This window comes from Elgaria multicarinata, chromosome 18 (genome assembly GCF_023053635.1).
Source record: "Elgaria multicarinata webbii isolate HBS135686 ecotype San Diego chromosome 18, rElgMul1.1.pri, whole genome shotgun sequence".
Classification (NCBI taxonomy): domain Eukaryota; kingdom Metazoa; phylum Chordata; class Lepidosauria; order Squamata; family Anguidae; genus Elgaria; species Elgaria multicarinata.
This window is the reverse complement of record NC_086188.1, coordinates 10033348-10057540: the sequence shown is the minus strand read 5'-3', so window position 1 is coordinate 10057540 and position 24193 is coordinate 10033348. Positions and strand designations below refer to the sequence as shown.

Genomic DNA, 24193 nt, shown 5'->3' with positions numbered 1-24193 from the left:
AAGCCGCTCCGAGAGCCTTTTTTGGCTGAGGAGCGGGGTATAAGTATGATAAATAAATAAATAAATAAATAAATAAATAATAAAATGATCAAGAGGTTGGAGTAACTCCCCTATGATGGAAAGTTACGACAGCTGGGATTGTTTAGCTTGGGGGGAAAGGGGAGACATGATAGAGGTGTACATGGAGTGGAGGAAGTAGATAAGGAGTCATTTTTCTCCCTCTCTCATAATACTAGAACTCATTGGAGTCATTCAATGAAGCTGATGGGTGGGAAATTCAGGACTGATAAAAGGAAGGACTTCTTCACACAGTGGGATTGGATAAATTCTTGGAAGAGAAGTCTGATGGCTACTAATCCTGATGGACATATGCTACCTCCAGTATCAGAGGTAGTGTGCCTAGGTACAGCAGTTGCTCGGAGGGTGCTGTTGCACTCGTCCTGTTTGGGGGTTTCCTGTGGGCAGCTGGTTGGCCACTGTGTGCTGGACTTGATGCATCCTTGGTCTGATACAGCATGGCTCTTCCAACGCAGATGGGCAACAGTTCTTACAATTCATTATCATTAAACTGGTATTGAATGGGGCAGTAGAGGATGACTTCAATAGAGGATGGTCTGGCAACTCTTCAAACAGAGGACTGTCCTCTGTAAAAGAGGACCCATGGCCATTCTAGGATACACAGCCACCCAACTTCTGGGTCTACCTTTCTTGCCATAGCGATCAACCTGTCTCTCCACATCTGGTTCCAAAATGTGAGTCAGGAGGTAGAACGCAGACAGCAGCCTGAAACATCTCCATCAATACCCTGCCCCAGACTCTGCGCTTTATGAACACGCATGTCTGAAACATGTAATTTAGCCTCCCATATTTTTAAAACGTTTTTCGTTCGTGGATTATTTCCATTAATCCCTCTTTTCCCTTCTCCAGAAACTCCCCTTTTGGGCTTTAAAACGTTTGAAAAGAATTGCAGACGAATCCGCCTTGCAATTTATTCTTCTTTGACTTGCTGATGGAGCACGTTCATGAGTCGGTTCAGCCTTTCAAGCTATAATGAATAAATTATTGACTGCTGGTGTGACCTTTTCCTCTATAGTTTGGTGAACAGAGCAGGTTGTTGAATTTGGGTGCTTTTTGTTTTTTGTTCCTTTGTACCACCCCTTGCAGCTTCTTTCATATCAGCAGCTAAAGAGGCTCTTTCTCAAAATAAAGCCAAGCATTAGATTCCACAAGAATGTAGCATGTAGCTGGTAGGGTTGCTATATGTTGCTGTTTTTTTCCTGACCAAGGGCATTTCTACAGAAGGCTTTCATCCCACACTTTTACTGAGGCTGCTGCTTCCGGATACTTTGCAGGATCGGCTCCTTTACATGTGCTTTTTTGCCTGCGATTTTCTTTCTCTGCTTTTCTACATGTCTCATTATACAGCCACTAGGTGGTGCTGTGGTATAGGGGAGTTGCTCAATTACATGAGACTCTCATTCCACTATTTTTAAATAAAACCAGGCTTTCCTCATTAGGAAAAAGAACGCGCTAACGGTTGCAAAGCACGGGAGAGGCCCTGGAGGAGGGTGACGTTGTGTAAAGGACCCACAAACTACTATGAGTGAGCAATCACCAGCACACAATAATAGCCAAGTGTAGAAAGGCTCCCAAGTTTCAATGCCTTTCCCTCACCCCTTAAGTATAACACAGATAGTATTCATTTATTTATCATATTTATATCAGTCCTTTTAAATGAAAAAAATTTGGAGCAGCTTACACATCATTCAATTAAATTACATCGTTAAACTACCAAACACACACACACACACACATATGATCTACAATTTTAAACAATCACTAATAACGTAGCACACAAACCAATGCAAATTCAGGGTTAAACATTTGGGGGGCGTTAAAACTAGGAAAATAGAATGTTTTTGCCTTATGTCAAAAAGATAACGAAACAGGCACCAGGCAAGCCTCCCTAGAGAGAGAATTCCACGGATGTGGTGCCACCACTGAGAAGGTCCTCTTTCCAGTCACCCCCTACCACATCTAGTTCAGTGGAGGCACCCGAAGAAGTGTCTCTGATGTTTAACTTAGTGAAATAACGGGCTGTTATGGAGGTAGGTGATCTTTCAAATACACGTTTCCCAAGCCATGAAGGGCTTTAAAGGTCAACGCTAACACTTTGAATTGTGCCCGGAAATGGACCAGGAGCCAGTGCAGCTGTTTAAACACTGCTGGGTTGAATGTCTCTCTCTCTCCCCCCCCCCCAACTTCATATTACCTTTGTCCCTACAAGAGTGGGGTAGGGAGAATTTCTGCAATTCTCAGGGGGAATGTGAAATTCACAGCCCTTTGGGTGGAAGCTACTGAGTATTAGATAAGATGATGGGGTGGATGATAATGATGATATTTTACAAAGCCATTTTTGCAGCCTGCTCATCTCAGGAACAAAACAGTGTGTCTAGCAGCTATGTATTCATTTCATTTGTTACTCTAGAGTAGGTACAGGGGTCCCAATCCAGAGCTTAAAAGCCCCCTACTCCCACCATTGCTGCTTGGTAACCCAGCCCCCTGGAAGATGGTCAGGATCAATGCTGGCTGAAGCTTTTTGGAGGCCCTAAGGCAACATGCCCTCAATGGGTCCTCTCACTCAGTTAGCCCATCTACAGACCCTCATTGTTACTGACATCTGTCAGTTGTCATTGTCAACATGGCTGGCTGGGGAATGCTGGGAGTTGTAGGACTCTTTACTATCAAAACATGCATAGGATTATGCCCTAGATTTCCCATTATAGAAAGTATGAGGTGTGTGTGTGTGGATGAGAGAGAGAGAGAGAGACTTTAAAAATGGTGTTTTTCAAAGCCTTTAATTTCAGTGTGAGCCAAGGAGGAGAGGGTGCGGAGAAGGCATCTAGAATATTTTGACATCTGTGCCTATACACAGGCTCTGTAGGATTTGTCTGTTGTCCTGCCAAGATCCTTTTTGTGTTTAAACAGTTGAAAAATGACTTAATCCTTCTTACTTTTGTTTTTAAAATAAATCTCCTTTCCTCCCCAATTAATGCCAGGGAAGGAATAACGACTACAGGAGAGCAAGCGTCTTGTTAATTTATAACTTTCCTCTTTCCAAGGAGGTGAGGTGGAGGAAGTGGCAGAATTTATGTTCCTCCAGTTAATGCAGGAATTGCATTGATGTTTTATGGGTTGATTTATTCCCCTAGATCCAAGCATCACCATGGAATTGAAGGTCAAGATGTTCTGCCCCCTCCTGAATTGAGGCACGCTCCCCCACACAGAAACATTTCTAACGAACATACCAGCCTAATTAAACATTTAACCTAAGAAATTATGGCCAGGAGAGCCTTTCCCAATGTGAGTGAAGCAAAACAAGGAAGGCATCCAGGGGCTACCATGATAACTTTCACAGTAACATTGTTCAAAAAAGAAAGGAATCAAAGCTCACAGGCAATGTGACCGCAGTGGTGCAAAATAGTGAGCAAACTTTTGAGTTCATCAGAACTCTTTGTCAGTCTAGATGGGGATGGAGAGGGAACAGAGTATCCTTGATGTTATTATTATTATTATTTATTTATATAGCACCATCAGTGTACATGGTGCTGTACAGAGTAAAACAGTAAATAGCAGGACCCTGCCGCATAGGCTTACAATCTAATAAAATCATAGTAAAACAATAAGGAGGGGAAGAGAATGCAAACAGGTACAGGTAGGGTAAGCAGGCACAGGGTAGGGTAAAACTAACAGTAGAAAGTAACAGTAGAAGTCTGCACAACATCAAGTTTTAAAAGCTTTAGGAAAAAGAAAAGTTTTTAGTTGAGCTTTAAAAGCTGCGGTTGAACTTGTAGTTCTCAAATGTTGTGTCAACAAAGTCTCCATGGCTGGAAGGAATGCATCCCCCTTACAAAGGAACATTCCATCTTCAGGGTAGAAAATAACTTTCCAGTTTTAAGGTCCTTGGGGCTGTCTATATGCTCTGGAAGCCCAGGAATGGCTCCAAATCTGTGCTGCGTCAGTTATATGGCACGTCTGCTGATTTGGAGCCACCCCGGGGCAAAGAGCCGAAACTCCACGGCAGAAAAGTTGGAGAGTTCCCCTGACTTCTCTTGCCCAAACAAGGTCAGACTCTTCCATTGTCTGCCCTCGCTCCGGCACTGCTCCGGCGATGTTTTCGGGCAGAAGGCGACCCCCCATTGGTCTCTGGAAAGCGCAGGAGGGGAATATACTGTATTTCGTAATTGTGTTTTAACTTGTTGGGTGTTTTATTGTGGTTTTAATTTTTGTGAACCGCCCAGAGAGCTTCGGCTATTGGGCAGTATAAAAATGTAATAAATAAATAAGGCCCCGGCGAGCCTAAAGGCCGCCGGAAAGCCCACGCTGCCTCCCCCAGGGGGCATTATTCGCCACCACCCCGCACCAGCAATACCGCGGGTTTTGGCAGTGGAGTGGTGCCAACTTGGGACCATGATCAATCGCAGCTTTTAAAGCTCAACTAAAAACTTTTCTTTTTCCTAAAGCTTTTAAAACTTGATGTTGTGCAGACTTTATACTGTTAGTTTTATCCTACCCTGTGCCTGCTTACCCTACCCTGTGCCTGTTTGGTGCATTCTCTTCCCCTCCTTATTGTTTCATTATGATTTTATTAGAATGTAAGCCTATGCGGCAGAGTCTTGCTATTTACTGTTTTACTCTGTACAGCACCATGTACATTGATGGTACTATATAAATAAATAAATAAATAATAATAATAATAATAATAATAATAATGAAGACAGCCCCCTGTTCCTGAACATCTAAGTTATTCTGCAAGATACACTAATAATAATTATTATTATTATAATGATGATGACTGATCTCTTCTGGCAGACTTACCCATTCAAATTTTAAGATGTCTGACTGGCTGTTATTTTAATAATGTATTAGTTTTTATGTGTTTCAATCAGTTTTATGTATTTTATAATATTTTGCACTCCATGTTGTTCCCCACCTCGATCCAGAGGCCGGTAATAAATATATTATTTATTATTATTATTATTATTATTATTATTATTATTATTATTCCTTACCTGTCTCTCCCTTTGGATTGAGATGGAGAACAACATTAGTACAACCATACAATATAAAACAAATACATAAAATTAATTAAAAGCATATAAAACCAATACAATATCAAAATAACAATCAACACATCTTAAAAATTCTTAGTTTGAAATTCATCTGGGTAGGCCTGCCAGAAAAGGCTAGTTTTTAAAGCTGTCTTAAACTTAGAGAGAGAGTTAAGTTGAGGGATCTCCTCCGGCAGGCCATTCCACAGTCTGAGGGAGGCAGAAGGAAAGGTCCTCTGGGTAACAGTTGCCAGCCTAGCTTTGGCTGACTGAAGTAAGTTCTCCCCAGGGGACCTGAATGTGTGGGGTGGATTGTACAGGAGAAGGCGATCCCGCAGGTAACCTGGGTCCAAACCATATAGGGCTTTAAAGGTAATGACCAAAATGACTTTGTACTTCGCCCAGAAACTAATTAGAATAATAGAATCATAGAATAGTAGAGTTGAATGGGGCCTATAAGGCCATCAAGTCCAACCCCCTGCTCAATGCAGGAATCCACCTTAAAGCATCCCTGACAGATGGCTGTCCAGCTGCTTCTTGAATGCCTCTAGTGTGGGAGAGTCCACCACCTCCCTAGATAACTGGTTCCATAGTTGTACTGCTCTAACCATCAGGAAGTTTTTCCTGATGTCCAGACAGAATTGGGCTTCCTGTAACTTGAGCCTGTTATTCTGTGTCCTGCACTCTGGAAGGATTGAGAAGAGATCCTGGCCCTCCTCTGTGTGACAACCTTTCAAGTATTTGAAGAGTGTTATCATGTCTCCCCTCAATCTTCTCTTCTCCAGACTAAACATGCCCAGATCTTACAATCTCTCCTCATAGGGCTTTGTTTCCAGACCCCTGATTATCCTCGTTGCCCTCCTCTGAACATGCTCCAGTTTGTCTGCATCCTTCTTGAAGTGTGGTGCCCAGAACTGGCTGCAGTACTCAAGATGAGGCCTAACCAGGGCTAAATAGCGGGGAACCAGTAGCAGCCAGTAGTCTTGACTATAATTGATAATTCAGAAAACAATGTTGGCCACAAACAAGGTGCAATCTGGAAGCAGGGAAATGCCTAGCTGGCTCCTTGGGTCATTACTTTTATTCAAGGAAAATAAGTCCCCTGCTTTTTTGTGTTTCAGGTATATTATTCCTGTGGTGCGCAGCTCAACTCAATGGAAAGAGGACTTATTTTATCTCCTGGTTTCCCAAACAACTACTCGTCAGGCATGCACTGTATTTGGCAGTTCTTTATCCCCGCTAGAACATACCTAATGTTGGAAATTTTTGACTTTGATGTCTTTGAAGGCATAAGTGAGAACTCCAATGCCTGGGATGATTTTCTTTCTCTTCCAAAAAATGCAAACAAGGAATTCTCCCCCAGTGAGGAAAATACAGACCTTTCCACCGTCTTTCCTACCAAGAGTTCTGCTCTCCAAGAATCCCACTCAGAGGATTTTTATAATCGTTCCGATGGATTTCCAGAAGCTACTTCTCAAAAACATGAGTCCAAACAGTTTCAGCCAATAGAGGAACCCAAAGAGTTAGCCATTACTCAGCCAAGTGAACTGCCGTTCATGGGAGCAACCACCTTGCCAAGACAAACAATTGGTGGAGTAAAGGGGCAGGATAAAGACCCAAAGAATAAAACACTGTTTGCTCACCTCAGTGCTAGGGGGAGAAGTAAGGCTTCCGAAGGCCATGAACAACATTTAGGAGATGTGGCTTTTGAAGAGAATGTGGCCATTTCGACAGTGCTATTGCCAACGGATACCTCCTCTACCCCACAGGCCTCCGGTGATGTTTGCCCCCATGATGTCTTATATGTCTCTGACCTCATTGCCTTTTCTTCTCGCTTCTGTGGGACCAATTCACCGTTGAACAAGGACATGACTTTTGGGTCTTCTCTAAAGATGGTAGAAGTCATTATAGAGCTGATCACGACCACAGATCGCGGACGAGGCTTTGCGATGCTGTTTGAGTACAAAAATGATACGGAACCGATGGCCGCGAACGACTCAAAAGAAGGGAAAGAAAATGTTATGATTCTGGTCATCATAACAGGGATCCTCTTCTTCGCACTTGTTCTTTTGTCCTCACTCTGTATAGCTTGCAGGTAAGTGCGGCCATGTTTTACTAATTGTTTTTTTAACAATTAAGTATCATTTAAGCATCAGCTTTGAACTAGAGATGCCAGCCGACGAGGATATCACTAGGGCTGTGTTTGATTGATTGATCCATTAAATTAATCGATTTAAAACATTTTAATTGACTAAAAATGTTGCCCCAGCTTAATTGCGCAGCAGGTATTTGTTTTACAATTGCTTTTAATACAAGCACTCATTAAAAAAATGGCAAATGGCAAGTATCCTCTTTAGAAGTTGCATTGCCTCTTCTGCAAAGGGCGCTCTGCCTCTCCTCCACCCACTTGGAGCAGAGAAATCTCACCACAACCAGGTTTGCTGCAGTGCCATGCATGATCTTTTCCTGCCTTCTTCCAGCAATCTCAGTAGAATATTGTCTGCCCGGCCTTCTGCCCCACCAGCCTCAGTGGGTGCCAGCCGCCACTGGTTCTTTGAGAAAGTGAAGGAGCTACCCTCTTCTGCAATTATGCCTGCTGCAACATGTGTCATGTGAAAACATTTCTTCTTCAGAACTATTTTTCTTATAGGCAGATCTGTACCCAGGTCTAACTGAGTCAATCAATCCATGAAATCTCATCTAATCAATCTAAGCGTCTTCTTTTTTATCGAGGGACAGCTCTTTTATCCAGCTGCAGAGTAATGTAAAACCAAAGAAATTTCCAATTAAGCATTTTTGCCATAAGTGCCTAGACATTTCTTTAATAGAAGCGATTCATAAATATTGGTAAAGAAAGGATATCATTCCCTCTATTTTTGATGTGCTGTTGGATATGTGGCCAAAATAGGACCACCTATGTATGCATAAGAGGGAAGATTCAGCAGGTTTGGGGGAACCCCAAGATTTGCAAAAGTACAAAAAAAAAAAAAATTGGGGGGGGGGGAAATACCTAAGGTTGTGGGGAGAACCAAAAACAGGCCCATGAGGACTGAGCATGCTCAATGGTCATGGGATGCTGAGTAAATATTGTGGGAGGGAAGGAAAACCGGTGGGGAGGGGGAATGGAATGGAGTGACTGAAAGCCTGAACAGGGAGCACTCCACGCTGCAAAATTTTGTTGCAGGCCGCACTTGTTACATCTAATTATTAGTCTCAGTGGCCGTCCCTTGACTCCAGAACTGCAGCATTCAACCTCAGGGCTTCTTAGTGCAATGTCCTGAAGTAGCTGACCCGGAAGATGGCAATCTTAAGTCGCTGTGTTGCTGCGGGGAAGCCTCCAGGAGAGAAGCTAATCATCTTGGGGTCGCCTGTTTGCTGAGCTTGTCCTGCTTTCTCCTTCACCGGCCTTTGTCCTCGGGAGACCAGAACTTGGCTACCCTTTCCTTCCCTCGTCTCTTCTATTCTTCTCCTTGTTGTTGTTTTTCATCTGCTGCTGCCTGGCTAAAAGTAGAACCTCCCCACCCCGTAGGCCGTCTGAAAGGCAGTGGCCAGATCTGGCACCTAGCGCCGTGCTAATGAACGGCTATATGTGCGTGTGTGTTTGGGGAGGGAATGTGGGGGGAATTCATCAACAAAACTCTGCCAGAGACTCATTCCCTCCAGCCACAGCGAGCTCTCTGGGGAAACTCCAAGATTCTGCCACACTATTGCCTTTGTTTACTGGTTGGAGAAGTAATGAAAGCTTTAGCTGTTGGTTAGCCAATAATTCTAATTACTTTTGGCCATGAGGCCAGGCCTGAGTTAGCTGAGAGGTTGTTTTTAAACCCCCCCTTCTTTCCCAAGCCCCCACAAACAAGGGGCATGTCCACCTTATTTAATTTGAATCGCGGCCTGCAGAGCCTGTAGATTTTTCGGTGGTTATTATTATTATTATTATTTATTTATATAGCACCATCAATGTACATGGTGCTGTACAGAATAAAACAGTAAATAGCAAGGCCCTGCCGCATAGGCTTACAATCTAATAAGATCATAGTAAAACAATAAGGAGGGGAAGAGAATGCCAACAGGCACAGGGTAGGGTAAGCAGGCACAGGGTAGGGTAAAACTAACAGTATAAAGTCCGCACAACATCAAGTTTTAAAAGCTTTAGGAAAAAGAAAAGTTTTTAGTTGAGCTTTAAAAGCTGCGATTGAACTTGTAGTTCTCAAATGTTCTGGAAGAGCGTTCCAGGCGTAAGGGGCAGCAGAAGAAAATGGACGAAGCCGAGCAAAGGAAGTATAGGCCCTTGGGCAGGCGAGAAACATGGCATTAGAGGAGCAAAGAGCACGAGCGGGGCAATAGTGTGAGATGAGAGAGGATGTCTTTGCTCCGGGGGTGCAAAGTATGAAGAGGCTGCGATGGAAACCCTACAGACGTAGAACGTCTGGCCTGCCAGGGAGCTGTTCCTGGACGCTGACCTCGGTGTTTACATCCTCCTCACCAGAAGAGAAGAACCTTGTTATTCCTCGCTCACCCACTCACAGAAAGCACCGAAGACGCGACCATCCTTGCACTGTTTCCACTTAACGTGAAGAAGGAACACAGTCAGGCTGTGTTCATTCAAGCGCAAGGCTCAACCATGTGGACTGTGCATCTGAATTGACTGGCTAAGAAGAGCCAACAACAGGGTGGATAGGTGATTTTAGAGTCTGGATTTTATGGCCCCATGGGTGGGTGGGTGGCCCCTTTAGCGGCCTTGTATATTTCTTCAGTTGTGAAGCACGCAACCGACATTTTACTTCCCCACTTCCATCTCTACGCCCTGCTTTATAACTTCTTCTGCATTCCTGGTATCTTAGAATGTTGGCCAACCCTGGAAAAAAAAACATACTTTGAACAATTATTATTATCATCATCATTGTTTATTTATAAAGCGCCATAAATGAACATGGCACTGTACAAAACAATGAAACAACTCCTTGCTCAAATGGCTTGCAATCTAGAAATGTAAACATAAATTTTAATAAAAATTTTAAAAGTTAAAATTGAGGGGGTGGAGTTGGGCTAGGGAAGGGACAAAATTAGAACCTGGGTTTCAAGGAGAGATACCCATCTGTATACCAGATATACAGTCTGGTTATTTTAAGCTCACTGAACTTACAGCCAATGGGATCTTATTATGCTAATACTTTGCCATCTGCACTGGCCATTTCCGAGCCTGATTCAAAGTCCTGGTATTAACATTCAAAGCCCTAAACGGCTTGGGGTCAGGTTACCTGAAGGATTGTCCCTTCCCATGTACAACTGCCTGGACCCTAAGATCATCTGCAGCAGGCCTTCTCTGGGAGCTCCTTCCAAAGGAAGTGAGGTTGGTGACTACTAAGAAGAGGGCCTTTTCCGCTGTGGCACCCTGATTGTTGACTAAATTTCCCAGAGAGGCTTGCCCAACACTTACATTGTGTTCTTTTTGGTGCCAAATTATTAGCTTTTTATTTTCCACAGGCATTTTCATTTTTCAATTCCTGTTTTAAATCTGGTACTGCAATTTAAATCTTTACACTGCTGCTGTTTTTATATATATATATCATAGTTTTAAATTTTTCGATTGTATTTTATCATGGTTTCCAATTACATGAATGAGCCACAGTGAGCCTTGGATTCATGTGATTCCCTGCCCCTCTCCTCCTCTCACACATTCTGAAGGAGTTTGGAAGCTTCTGCTTCTGACTATAAACAAACCACAGTTCCCTGTGAAATCTGGACTCGAAGAACTGTGGTTTGTTAAAACGGTCTAGTTAATGAGAACCGTAGGTAGACTGTTCCACTGTTGTACAGAACTTATCGTCAGGAAGTTTTTCCTTATTTTTAATTGGAATATAAGTAGCTGTAACTTATACCCATTATTTCGGGTTCTAATTTCTGTGGCCATGGAAAATAGTTCTTGACCATCCTCCTTGTGGGACCCTTTTATGTACCTGAACACTGCTAACCTATCTCCCCTCAGTCTTCTTTTCTCCAGACTGAACATCCCAAGTTCCTTCAGGCTGTCCTCATAAGGCATGATGATGCGGCAATAGAAGTGCCTGCTTTTCTTGTCTTTCTGGAAGCAATCTCTACAGAGTTGCATTTCTCAGCTTTGAAGTACATAAGAGAATAATGGATGAATGTTGAACGGATGGCTGGAGAGGCTGTTAAAATGTACACAGATACGCTGATATTTCCTCTTGCCTCTTTCTTTCTCAGGCAGAAATTATGCCCCAAAAGAAACTCTTTGGATGCACACGGTGACCAAGAGGTTAGTAGTAAGGATTTGTGGTCTGCCTGATTTGCGCAGGTCCTTGGTTTTTGATTATTGTTTAACCTGAAGATGTTGACTTGGGAATTTTTTGAGTTGTAGAATGGAGTCCAGAATGCCACCGTCAACCTCAATGACCTCCGGTTGGTGATGCCAAGTCAAGAGAATGAAAATAACAACCACTCCGTTGGTGGAAATGGAGCAGGTAAGCAACAGAAAGGTGTGGAAGAACTTTGTTGTCTGGTCTTCGCAAGTGGGACCTGCAACAGAAAGGTGCAGGGTTGAGTGTTCCTGTTCAGTGCCCTCCTGTAGGATATGCCATTCCATTCCCCCTCCCAACCAGTTTTCTGTGCCCCTCGGCCAGCAGTCTATAGTCACTGCAAATGCTCATTGGGCTGTTTTGTGGATTCTGCTACTAAGGCTGCAATCCTATACACACTTAACTAGAGGTAAATTTCAGTGATCTTGGTGGGACTTAATTTTGAGCAGATATGCATAGTATTGCACTGCCCAAAGGGATGGGGCGTGTTTTGTACTTCTGTAAGCCATCAGGTTCTCTCAAGCCAGCTAATACATCCTGTCTTGTGCATGGATGGTGCCATTTTTCAGGGTCTTGTGCAACTGCACAAGACCACCTGTCTGCTATTTAGCCAATCATACTAATATCCCCCTCTTGTCAATGTCCTTGTCAATTTCATCCTCCACTTCAGTGCTTCCCTTGCTAGCAACACCCTTTTTTAAAAAACAAAAACAGACCTACTTCATATTCTACTAAAGTAACAACCACCCCCCCAAAGCTTTTTCTCGCCAGCAGCCGCTAGCTGCTTTCGACTTCCCCGCCCCCTTCATGATTGTTTGCTTTCCTCCACAGGTCTCTGTTGCTAGCTGTCAGATGTACATGAGGGTTATAGAGCAGTGACTGGGACTGCTAAACATATGCAGATGTCATGGCAAAGCAGTGAAACTAAGGGGGAAATAGCGCAAACGTCATGGCAGCGCAATAAAACAGAAGGAGAAATTACACAAATTTCCTAGCAACGGACATTCACTACTGCGCACTTGTGCAGGACCGGAGGAGAGGGATTTGCAAATGCATTTGGGAATTAAACATCCATCCTGGGGCAGAAGGCAGTGAGAAGGGATGAGGGAACAACAAGCGTTTTCGCTGCATTTGCCGGCGGTCTCTCTAGCCGTTCTCAACAACCCACGATGAAATCGCCCTGCCAGGTTCAGACGTCACCAAAAGCCGCCCTGAAAACAAGCCATTCTAAACAACCCTACTACAAGCCGTGGGTCCTCAGGGTGGCTTGTTAGCAAAACAAAACAAAATGGATAAATCGGTCTGGGTTCAGACGTCACACTAAGCTACCCTGCATCGCCAGTCAGAGGAGGATAGTAAAGGGGTAGTAATGATTTTGAGAATGTGGTGATATTTCTCTGATCTATATGACTGAATAGATAAACACATCTTTGCATTTTCTTTAGTCACTTCCTGTGATGGCAGTATGGAGTGCTCTTCTCCTCACACAGATCCGGATGTGCCTTCTTCAATGTCGGGTGTGACCACTGAGTCTGGAAGTGATGAGGTGTTTATTATTTCAGCCAGCTCCGGAGCTGGCGGCTTGAGTTTTACCTCCTATAGAATACAGGTAGAGGAGCAATTTGTGTGTTTGTTTTAGAAAAGGTCCCCATGCCGTAGTTTGAAGTATTTCCCTTCGATTGTCTTATGGGGCGTTTCATACGTGCATATTCAGCAGTAGTTCTCAGCATTTTTAGACCCAGGAGTTGCCCTTTATTCCCATCAGCACATTCCTAGAGATGTTGGACCTGGCCACGGTGACACATGCCTTAGTTACATCCCGATTGGATTACTGTAATGCACTCTACGTGGGGCTGCCTTTAAAGAGTGTTCGGAAACTCCAGCTGGTTCAAAGAGCTGCAGCCAGATTGTTGACCGGGGCTGGTTACAGGGAGCAGACAACTCCCCTGTTAAAACAGCTCCACTGGCTTACAGTCTATTTCCGGGCACAATTCAAAGTGCTGGTTATGACCTATAAAGCCCTATATGGCTCGGGTCCAGGTTATCTAAAAGACCGTATTCTCCCTTATGAGCCTGCCCGTGCTTTGAGATCTTTTGAAGAAGCCCTTCTTTCAGTCCCACCATCTTCACAGGCACGCTTGGTGGGAACATGGGAGAGGGCCTTCTCGGTGGCTGCTCCAGTGCTTTGAAACTCTCTTACCGGGGAAGCTGGCTCCCTCCTTGATGGGCTTTCAGAAGCAGGCAAAAACGTGTTTGTTCCAGCAGGGCTTTGGAGAATAATCTCGTCCTCCGTCTATGTTAAGGTCTTGTAAAGTTTATGTTTTAATATTGTAATTTTTTTTGTACATTTCTTTTCCTAGGTTTAAAATGTATGTGTTTTAAATTTTGTAAGGCTGCGTTGAGGCCCAGTATTGGGCAAAGGCGGGATACAAATAAATATAATAATAATAATAATAATAATGATGATGTGTGAAATGGACAAGCAAGATCAAATGCTAGACAGAGCTTTCATATTCGCTAGAAAGAGCTTTCATATTGTCTCTCTCAAATACAATTGGTTGGCTTTAGACTTATCCACACTTAGAGGAGACCCATTGAAATCAATGGGACTTTAGTCATGATACATATGTGCATAACATGCTGTTGCAGTCATTGACTGGGTTCGCACAACACGCTAACCCACACTCAGTGGTTGAGTGTGGGTTGTTTGTTGAACACTGGGTTAGAGTGAACTCAAGGCATTTTCCTTAGGGTGGCTTAGTTAACCATGCAGCGTGGCTTATTTTTATTTTATTTTTTGAACAAGCCACCTTGAGAACCCCATGAATTGTTCAGGGTGGTTTACAACCCATACTTCAGGATTAACAAGCCACCCTGAGGGAAACATCCTGGGTTCAGACAACACGCTAACCCACGGTTCTAGTGTGTTGTGTGAACAGCCCCAGTAAATTATGTGGCTTGCTTCTTTAGCCTACTTTCCACCATACTAGCAACCTTCACTGAACATAAAAGAAGGATACCTATTTTCAGTTACATAGTCGTAAATTTTAAACTGCAGGAGCTCATCATGACATTGGGTTGAATCCAGTTTTAGTCATAATTAGAGAAGAACCATTAAAATCAATGGAACTCAACTCAGTAACTTAAATCCCATTAATTTCAATGGGCCTAGTTGAAGTATGGCAAGTTGTCCACCCCTGATGATTTGAAGGCAGGTTTGAGATCTTATCTCCTTTCTCCTCCACCCAAGACATTTGCAAGTGGCCTGCAATTTGCAAGGTTTACTGGGAAGGGAAGGGGATGGAGTGCCTGCTTTAGCTGCCCCTGGAGCAAGAAGATCCAAATAAACTGGTCTACTCCTACACCTTGCTTGGGTTGCCCCAATCCACTACTTCCACCCTTCTTGGTAAATGCAGATGAAGGGGGAAGTGAAATCATGGAATGCTGCATGTTACAGTTTTGAGGAGCTACCTTGTTACAGCAAAGGGAAACATATTTTTAATCTCACGCTCCTTTAACCCCTCTCCCAAATATATATTATTCAAAAGACAAAATACAGATCTATATGAAATTATGCAAAATCTTTATCACCTTGGTGATAAAGAATATTATCAAAAAAAATATTCTGTCGATCGGTTTTTTAATTTTACTTTAGCACAGAATCTGCTCACCAGCTTAAATCAGGTCAGCCCTGAGCAAATAATTCCTTGTTTTCCCACTTAGTAGCTGTAGTCGTTCTTTTTTTACCTTCTTTTTTGGGCATTATCCAGGACATTACTGCAATGTTTACAGAGGTGTGAAATTTTGAGCCTTGACAGTAAATAAAGATCCCAGACATCGCAGGGCTCGCTTGAAATGCTTGTCTAGAAAATGTGGAACTCTAAGCTGATTTGCAAAAAAAATAAATTAAAAAAATTATCCAAATCCTTTTTTTCTGAGAAGGAACAGTTGGCCAACTTGTCTGAGCTCTAATAATTGAGGGAACGTTTTAGCATCACACAAAATTTCACAGGTTATAAGAGAGACATGCTTCTTTTGCCCATAAGCTCAGGCTGGGGTCGGCAACTGGCATCCTTGGGCATTTGCCAGAGACCCAATTCTCTGGCAAGGACCCACCACTGATGAATGTCCTGGAGCCTCTTTTGCATCTCTCCCACCCCCCCCGGCAGCTTGGCAGTCCAAGCAACACCGGGTGGCTGTGTCTAGCCGCCATTTAAGTTTCCCACTATATCCCCAATGGACATTGCTCTGGGGCATTGTGGGAAATTTTAACCTTCAAAGTTGACCTTCAAAGCTTTTCACTGTCTAGCTCCTTCCTATCTCTCATCTCACACTATTGCCCCGCTCATGCTCTTCGCTCCTCTGATGCCATGTTTCTCACCTGCCCAAGGGTCTCTACTTCCCTTGCCCGGCTTCGTCCATTTTCTTCTGCTGCCCCTTACGCCTGGAACGCTCTTCCAGAACATCTGAGATCCACAAGTTCAATCGCAGCTTTTAAAGCTCAGCTAAAAACTTTTCTTTTTCCTAAAGCTTTTAAAACCTGATGTTGTTTGGACTCTATACTGTTAGTTTTCCCCTACCCTGTGCCTGTTTACCCTACCCAGTGCCTGTTTGCATTCTCTTCCCCTCCTTTGCTCTTTACTATGATTTTATTAGAATGTAAGCCTATGCGGCAGGGTCTTGCTATGTACTGTTTTACTCTGTACAGCACCATGCACATTGATGGTGCTATAATAATAATAATAATAATAATAATAATAATAATAATTAAATGACAGCTAGAACAGCTTGCTCCGCTCCCACCAGCCTCTGCTACGGTCTCCCACTGCTTGCCACCTAAAGATCCTCCCCGACCACTGACCGAAGAGGACCCAAACACCTCTTTAGTTTGCTCAGCATCCTTCAAACCTGACGTTTGTCTGCCATTTCTCGTACCACTGCCCAAGGCCTCCCCTCACCATTAACTCGCCTTTTGAACATACAAATAAGGCATCACAAAAGGACAAAGAGATAAAATAGGGGACAATGATATACCAGGGCCAGGGGCCACGTAATGTTTCTGGCAAACAGAAGCAGTTGCAGTGTATGATTTTATCAGGAGAGCTAATTCACTATTATTATTATTAATAATAATAATAATAATAATAATAATAATAATAATAATAATCCTACCTTTTCCCCAGTACTGGGACACAAAGTGGTTTACAAGATTAAAACATGTACAATTAAAACATAAAAAATACGAATTACAAAAGTTAAAATAAAATTAAACCTACAGTAAAATTAAAAACATGTTAAAAAAAATTAAAGCTGTAACAGGTTAAAAGGGGTGGGGTGGGGAGCCAATACATTAACACAGGTCCAGTATAGTTCCAAAAGCCTGCTGAAACAAACAAGTTTTTGCCTGCCTCCGAAACTGTAGCACAGAGGGAGCCAGCCTAGCCTCCCTGGGAAGGGAGTTCCAGAGCCTTGGAGCAGCCACTGAGAAGGCCCTGTCCTGCGGACCCATCAGGCGTGCCTGGGATGTTGGTGGGGCTGAGAGAAAGGCCTTCCCAGAAGATTGACATTGTTGGCAAAACCGCAGTATTAATACTTCTGGAGTTTGTCCAGGGCCAGTAGTGTTGGTGTGTCCATGCATGCCCTCGCCTAGCTCTTTGAGGAATTTTCAGATTTCATTTTTTAAAAAACAGGGTGTAGTAAACCTGTATCAGCTGTATAGTTAATCCAGCATACTTAAGTATTCTGGAGTGAGACAGGAGCAAGTTTTGAGAGGCAATGTTTACATTAATCTGCAATACTAGAAACCTGATTGAAACTGTTTCTGACCTGGTTTGTACAACACAGAAGGCTCACAGTAGATTATTTAACCCTCCCATAACCTCCAATGCCCAGGCCTGCATGACATGCTGCAACCCCATTGGGGGTTGCCTATTTGAAATGGTGCCCGGCACACACAATGGCTCATTGTGGGTTAAATAAATAACCCACAGCGAGCCTGGCATGTTGTGCGAACCAGGCTTCTGTGCCTGTGCATACAATTTATGCGAATAGGTTTTTCTTCTACATTTGAATGAAGGATATTTTTCAGAATTTTAGAAGAAACTGCTCTGCCACCTTCTTCATTATTCATAAGAAGAAATAGAAGTTGTGTTGGAATCTTCACCTGCTAATTACTTGAATATAGTGCCATATGTGATACATTCATTTTTAACCATCATCCACCTTTTTTAGGACAAAAAACTAAAGAGAAGCATCACAAGTCCAGGTTCAGTTTCTGAGTGGCTGACAGCTGATCCAACGGAATCAGGCATCAGGGCTGCAGAGAAAGGGTTGGCACAAACAGAGAGCCATTGTCCAATGCAACAGACATGGAGAGCACGCACCTTTCATGACTTACTGGCTCCATTGCCTCAGCTGCAGAAAAAATGGTGCAGCTGGACCACTAACAGTCCTTTTACCAAACTGGTGAACAGTGGCGTAAGTATTTGCAAAGACCCCTGGGGAAATAAATTAAGGGTTTCTTTAGATTAAGGGGAAATAACATTGTATTACTGGGACTTTGCTTCCTAATTCTCTTGCGCAATTGTAATGGGCTGCATTACATGAGTGGAGAGGGGCGACCATGTGTCCTATAACGGAAAACTTCCCTTACTCTTGGTGCTCATAGCCTAAATGGGACAGTGCCCTCTAGTGGGTGCTTTGTAGCACAACTTCCCTTGTACACGGTAGGAAATCCCAAGATATTTCAGTAGAATTGGGATATCCAGGGTTTTTTAAAGAATGGAATTACCGCGGGAAGGCACGAGAAACATGCAGGAGGTTTACAACGTCATCAAAAAGACCTGCAAACTTCTGTGAGTGGCCACTCAGGAGCATGCCTTATTTTGCTTATGTGAAGAAGCTCAATATTTTTTTGCAGACTTGCCAGCTTTCAAAGTTGATCCTGCTTTTTCAAATCTAGACAGTTTCCCTCCTAGGGTTTCTGTATCTAAATATAGATTTTTTTTATCATTAGCATCTTACATAGACATGTACAAAACTTCAGTACCTTGGATAACTCCTTTGCTGGTTTTGACCAAAACCCAGGATGGATTCACAGCCCCACCAAAATTGGAGCCACCAGCCTCCACTGGCACCAGGTGAGCCTCTTTGGGGAGCTCATTCCACAACCAGGGTGCCACCACTGAAAAGGCCCTCTCCTCGCTTCCTCTGGGAAAGATTTGGAACACCCTTACCCAGCTGATGTGTCCTCCTGGTGCCGTTGGCCATGCTGGCTGGGAATTATGGGAGTTGTAGTCCAACACATCTAAAGGGCAGCAGGCTGGGGAAGGCTGATTTCACTGCTTGCTTTGAAAGTATGGGGGGGAGCTACTGAGCCCTCCACCTGTTGATATTGCACCTCCTTACTTTGCAATCACTCCTTTCCATATATACCTGCATGTTCCCCTTCCCCGGTACGTGCTGACCTTTGCATCATAGGAAAGGCAACATGTACAAAAAGGAAAGAAAGTAAGAAGTGAGGAAATTGAGCAAAAATAACCATTTGTTCATTTACAAGTGCTCTAAGGAATGTCTCCTGGTAACTCTCTAAGACCTGCTTATCAGAGTTGATGTTATGATTGTTCCTGACAGGGCTTTTCTACACCAATGAGAAACCAGAGCGCAGTTACTCGGAAAGTAACCTCAGCTGCAGAAATAGAGGGCGTCTCTGAAGTGGCTTACTCTGACTCATCAGCCAGTACCGCATCTTACCCACTGACGCATTCAGCCCAGAAACAGCGCAAGTTGAGCAGCAGCTGCAACTTGAAGAGATCCCGATTTGGAAATCCTTACTTTGGATTTTTAACGAGCTCCCCCGATGGCCACCGCCCAAGGCTCCCTGATCATTCCAAGCATATGGGCACTCGATCGCCGGTCAACAGCCCAGTAAACGACCCCTCTGAAGTCCAGCTCAAAAGCAACCAGGCCAACGGCTCAAAATCCAAGGAGCTCTCTCTGGAAATGGACAAACCCAAACCTGTTTTTGTTATTTCCGAAGAAGGGGATGACCAGCAGCCTCTGGTTTTAGCAGAGCATATGAATCAATGCGTGGATGCTTTAGCGGAGCCAAATGCTGCTATCCATAACCTTGGAATGGCCATGGTGGATGAGCAGCCACTGGGACTGGCTCTTCGAGGAGAAGGCTTGGTTGAGTCCACCCAGGACAGGGAAGACCTAGATCTTTGGGGAGAGTACCCCAGTTCATACCAAGATTCCTTGAAGGGCAGCAGTGCTTCCAAGGCTCAAAGCTATGTGCCTGATTCGGACAGTGATCTCACCAACGCTCATCAGAACTTCGATTCCTTAGCCTCTCACAGGTTGTGTCAAACCTCAGTCCAATAAACTGTCCCACACGTGGTATCCACACAGACTCTGAATGTCCAGACATGTGGAGATGGAAGCAAGAAAGACAAACATCCAGAGCACATGACACGTGATTCCTGCAATGAGCGGGGGGTTGGACTCGATTGGCCTTATAGGCTCCTTCCAACTCTACTATTCTATGATTCTATGAAATGTCCCTTTGAGACAGAATGAAAGCTGTACTGCACAGAGGTGGAGCATGAGCTGACTGCGTTTATGGGCATAATCATGTGCAACGCTGCACAATGTTGCATTGCCACCTCTCTAAATTACATCTATCTAATGATCGTGGCAAAAGCTGCCGTGTACAGAGCTTTGTGTTGGCGGATGGAGACCACCCAATGGGTTCCTCTGAAAAAGAAGGCGGGCTTCCTTAAAGTGATGTTTGAATAGGAGGTGCTATCTGGTCTTATGCCCTACCAGGAAGCAAATAGCTGAGCTTGCAGTAAAAAGGGGCATGCTGTTTTGGGACATAATAGTTTGCACGAGATCAACCAAATTCTAGCCACACTTGGGGACAATCGCACAATTTCTTACTGAAGTTTCATTGTGGCTGCAAAGTGAAGTGGCGACAAATGGCATTTAGAACTGTGTTTAACAGAAAAACTACAAGTTAACAGTGAGCACAAAGCAAAATGCACAGCAATGCTTGGATGATTTCCACTGCATTTAGGTGTAAAACTCCATTAGATTGGAGAGTGTTAGGTTTGACAGAGACATCAGTCCTGCTGTTTTGCAGGACTCCATTTTAAGGGGATGGTTTCTTTCTTATATCTTGTAGAGGACTATCTTCTTCACTTGAGCTCTGCCATTTAGGTTAGGAGGACCTTCTGAGTGTGCAATACTTAACGAAGAGTTCCAGCAACACAATAATCTTAATGCTTTGGAAATATGAATATACATTTTGGAGAAACCGAAACAGCTGTCGCACATTGTTCAAAGAATACCAGTTGCAACGAACCAGAATTTCACCAAACCCAGCAAACTGTTCTTAGGAGTGATTCACCATGTTTGTCACATATATGCCTGTTCTCACTATAGCAATAGAGTCCCAAAGGTCATGCCACGCGTTTTGTGGCACACATTTTTGATACAGACATCCTGGTGTTATAAAGAGTGGATAAGCAATTAATAAAAATGGGGTGGGGGGAATCGAAAATCCCAACTGGCATCCCATTCATGCATCTCCATTTCACAATTTCACAGTATTTTACCCTTGCAGATATCGGCATATACATGGCAAAACTTCTTGGTGTGCAAATCATGAATTAATCCTTAGAATGGAGTTGACTAGAACCAAGCACTGCACTACTGTAATCAAAAATGCATGTACACGCACACATTTTCGCATCCAGAAAAATAAACCACCAGAGAGTTGCTGCACGTCTTGTGTTTGCCTCCTGCAAATGTTAAAGTTTGCTTTCTTCCAGTATCATCCCTTTTATATGACTTGTACCTATGACTGACTCCCTCTTCGCCTTCTGTAGGACTTGGTCTGGTGATTTACAGCCTTCAACTAATTTGTCAAGACTTGTTGGAAACTCTAGGAAGTGTACTTTTGAGGATTTGGGGACCTGCTTTGTTCAGAAAGCCATGGCCTTCCAAAAATAAATAAATAGTTCTTTCCAGGTTCCCAGCATTCCATGAGAGGGAAACCCTAATCATGTACTTATGTATTTAAGTGCCACCCTGGTAGCCATAGGTGACAAGGAATTCCATGCAGGCTCATGAGCAAGCTGGTGGAGGAGAGACAGAGTGCTCCCATCTTCTGCACTCAGCATAGGAACCAACTTGGGAAGACCCCTCCTCTGTACCCACCATGGAAGTATAGTCGACTGGCAAGAAGGACAGAGATCCTCCATCATAAGACCAGTGCTGGAGCAGATCAACGGTCCATCTAGTCCAGCTTTCTGTTCACACAGTAGCCAACCAGCTGTCTATGGGAAACCCAAAGCAGGACATGGTGCAACAGCAACCGATGTATAGAGGTTCATTGCCTCTGATACTCAAGGTGGCATATAGCCATTAAAGCCCGCACTAAAGAAAGTTCTGCTAGCCTGATTGCATTTCATAGCACCTTCAGTACTTTAAATTGTCTGCTGATGGCAAACTGATAACAAACGTATGATTACTTAACCCTTTGGTTAAAAGGTTTTCCTCCTCCTGTGAACGGAAGGGGCTTCTTTTTCAAGGTCCATGATTGTAACTAACTTAAGCAGAAGGAAATCCTCCAGATATCTATCCCAAAACAGGTGCCAGGGGAGGAATGGAAACAATCTAGCCCTCCCTACCAAATGGAACGATTTTTCATTTTAGCTCTGCCTTGGAGTCTTATGTCTGGCTCCTAAAATACTTAGCCCTGGTTTTGCCCAGACTACTTTACAGTTTCACCTGTTTTTTAAGCTCCCATCTGCTCTATCTTAAGAGTATTGATAGCAGTTGCCAAGAGGCTGTGTATGTGCGTGCACGCGGACGTTGTTTTAAATTAAACGTGGTCCCTGTATAGAAATAGGAGCACTGGATTTATTAATGGCAGAAGACGTATGAGCAGCATGTACAGTGCCTTTGAACTGGAAACTTATTTTCATATATCACCTTAATCTTCATGATTGCTAGATAGCATCCACTATTCTTCAAGGAGAACCAGAGGGCTCTAGCTTCCCCCTTCCATTTTTGTTTTGTTTTCGTAAACCAATGTACGAGAGGGACTGGTTTAATATTTTATGGCTCTGCAAAAAGTTATTTAAAAGAAACCAAGGATTTTATTTGGTGATTTTTAAATTTTTATTTTTTACTGTTGAATCAATTTTTTTCATACACTACAGCTTCATGGTCAATGCAGAGGAGATGAGGTTTGTTGGTGTAGATTTCAGTTTGAAAAATAAAGATAAAAACCAGCTGAAAACATCTGGAAAGCCTTGGAGTAGCCAGAACAACTGTAGCCGCTGTCAAGCATTTATAAAACTGCCTGAGCTGATGCAGTTTTCAGTATTTCTTCAAACCTGCATTGTTCAAACCACAATTCTACAACCTGTATAAATTCTGAACTTTTGTATGTATTTCCCTTACATGTAAATCATTCTGCATTATCTAGGCATAGTGACAAGACAATAAGCTATGTAATAAGGGCATAAATCACCACTCCCTTGAGCACTGGAAATATTTTCTTTCCCCTTTTGGCTTCTGAGATTACAGCAGGCATTGTTCAAATACGTTCAAGCCTATCTTCACATCAATAAGGACTAGGAACTTGTTTAAAATAAAACCTCAATGCGAGGCTTTGACGATACTGAATTCTGGACCTAGTATTCAAACTATACATTTGCGTTGAACATACATGTTTTCCATCCCATCTCTCGATACAGGAGAGGTGCCACTGCACTCTATTCACAACGTGGCTCAAGCTGCAGCACTGTGAAGTGGGTAACAGTTCTCCATGTTCAGATAAAACATACACGTGAATGCTACCCTCCTCTGCCCAATATGGGTTCTAAGTTAGCCAAACTGTCTCAGACAGCTAAGTCCTATCTCCCACCAAAAAGCTGCACATCACTCTCTTGAAAGGTAATCACTGCCCTCAGGGCTGGCATCAACAATTTGGTATTCTTGGGTGGCTGCTCGGAAATGAAGCCTAACTGCCAACCACTCTCGCTCCAATTTCTTTTTCCTGACAGCACTCTGAGCAAAGCCAGATCGTTTCCCCCTTATACAAATCTCTGATGCAGCCACTGCCTTCTACTGGGTCCATCTAGCCCAGTATTGTCAACACTGACTGGCAGCAGCCGCTCTCCAGAGTTTCAGGCAGGATTGAACTTGGAACCGTCTGCCTGCAGAGCAGGGACTCCACCAGTGAGCAACAGCCCCACCAGTGGGCCCCCTCCTAGGATGCAGGTCTTGGCAAATGCCCTGCCAACCCCTGGTGCTGTCCCTAAATCAACAGTCAACTAGATGCCTTTCATCCCTTTGCCGTAAAGGTACACTTTTGAGGCGAAATCAAATCCACTGTCGTACAAAAAAGGACACAGCTTGATGCATTTGCATAATGGATTCCACGTGCAAATTGAGTGTGGTTTAATGGCATAGAAATCAAGGGGGGGAAAGATCATCACAGCAAAAAGAAGGAGGAAGCAGAGTTTCCATGAGTAATCCTTTTAATCCTTGAAATCACCCCCCCCCCAAAGTTGGAAGAACTATATGCCACCTTCTTTACAGAACAAAATCCCAGAGAAGGTGACTAGGCCTTATTCACCAATACCGTAATCTTCAAAGTTTTCCACAACACCTATTCTAAAAACAGACTATTCCCAACTCCCAGGTTCTCCTCTCTCTTTTGGGGTGGGGGAGTGGGAGGGAAGCCTGAAC

General features: G+C 43.6%; 1 protein-coding gene across 1 annotated transcript in view; it reads left to right on the top strand.

Annotated features, from left to right (window-relative positions):
• Positions 1-19881, top strand: part of LOC134410802 (uncharacterized) — a 38657-nt gene extending 18776 nt beyond the window's left edge. The window contains exons 2-7 of the mRNA XM_063144328.1: positions 6233-7206; positions 11337-11388; positions 11491-11593; positions 12874-13037; positions 17660-17905; positions 19061-19881. Coding sequence (XP_063000398.1) covers positions 6233-7206; positions 11337-11388; positions 11491-11593; positions 12874-13037; positions 17660-17905; positions 19061-19810 — 2289 coding nt within the window. The 3' untranslated portion in view covers positions 19811-19881. The remainder of the gene's footprint in view (positions 1-6232; positions 7207-11336; positions 11389-11490; positions 11594-12873; positions 13038-17659; positions 17906-19060) is intronic.
• Positions 19882-24193: the final 4312 nt, after the last annotated feature.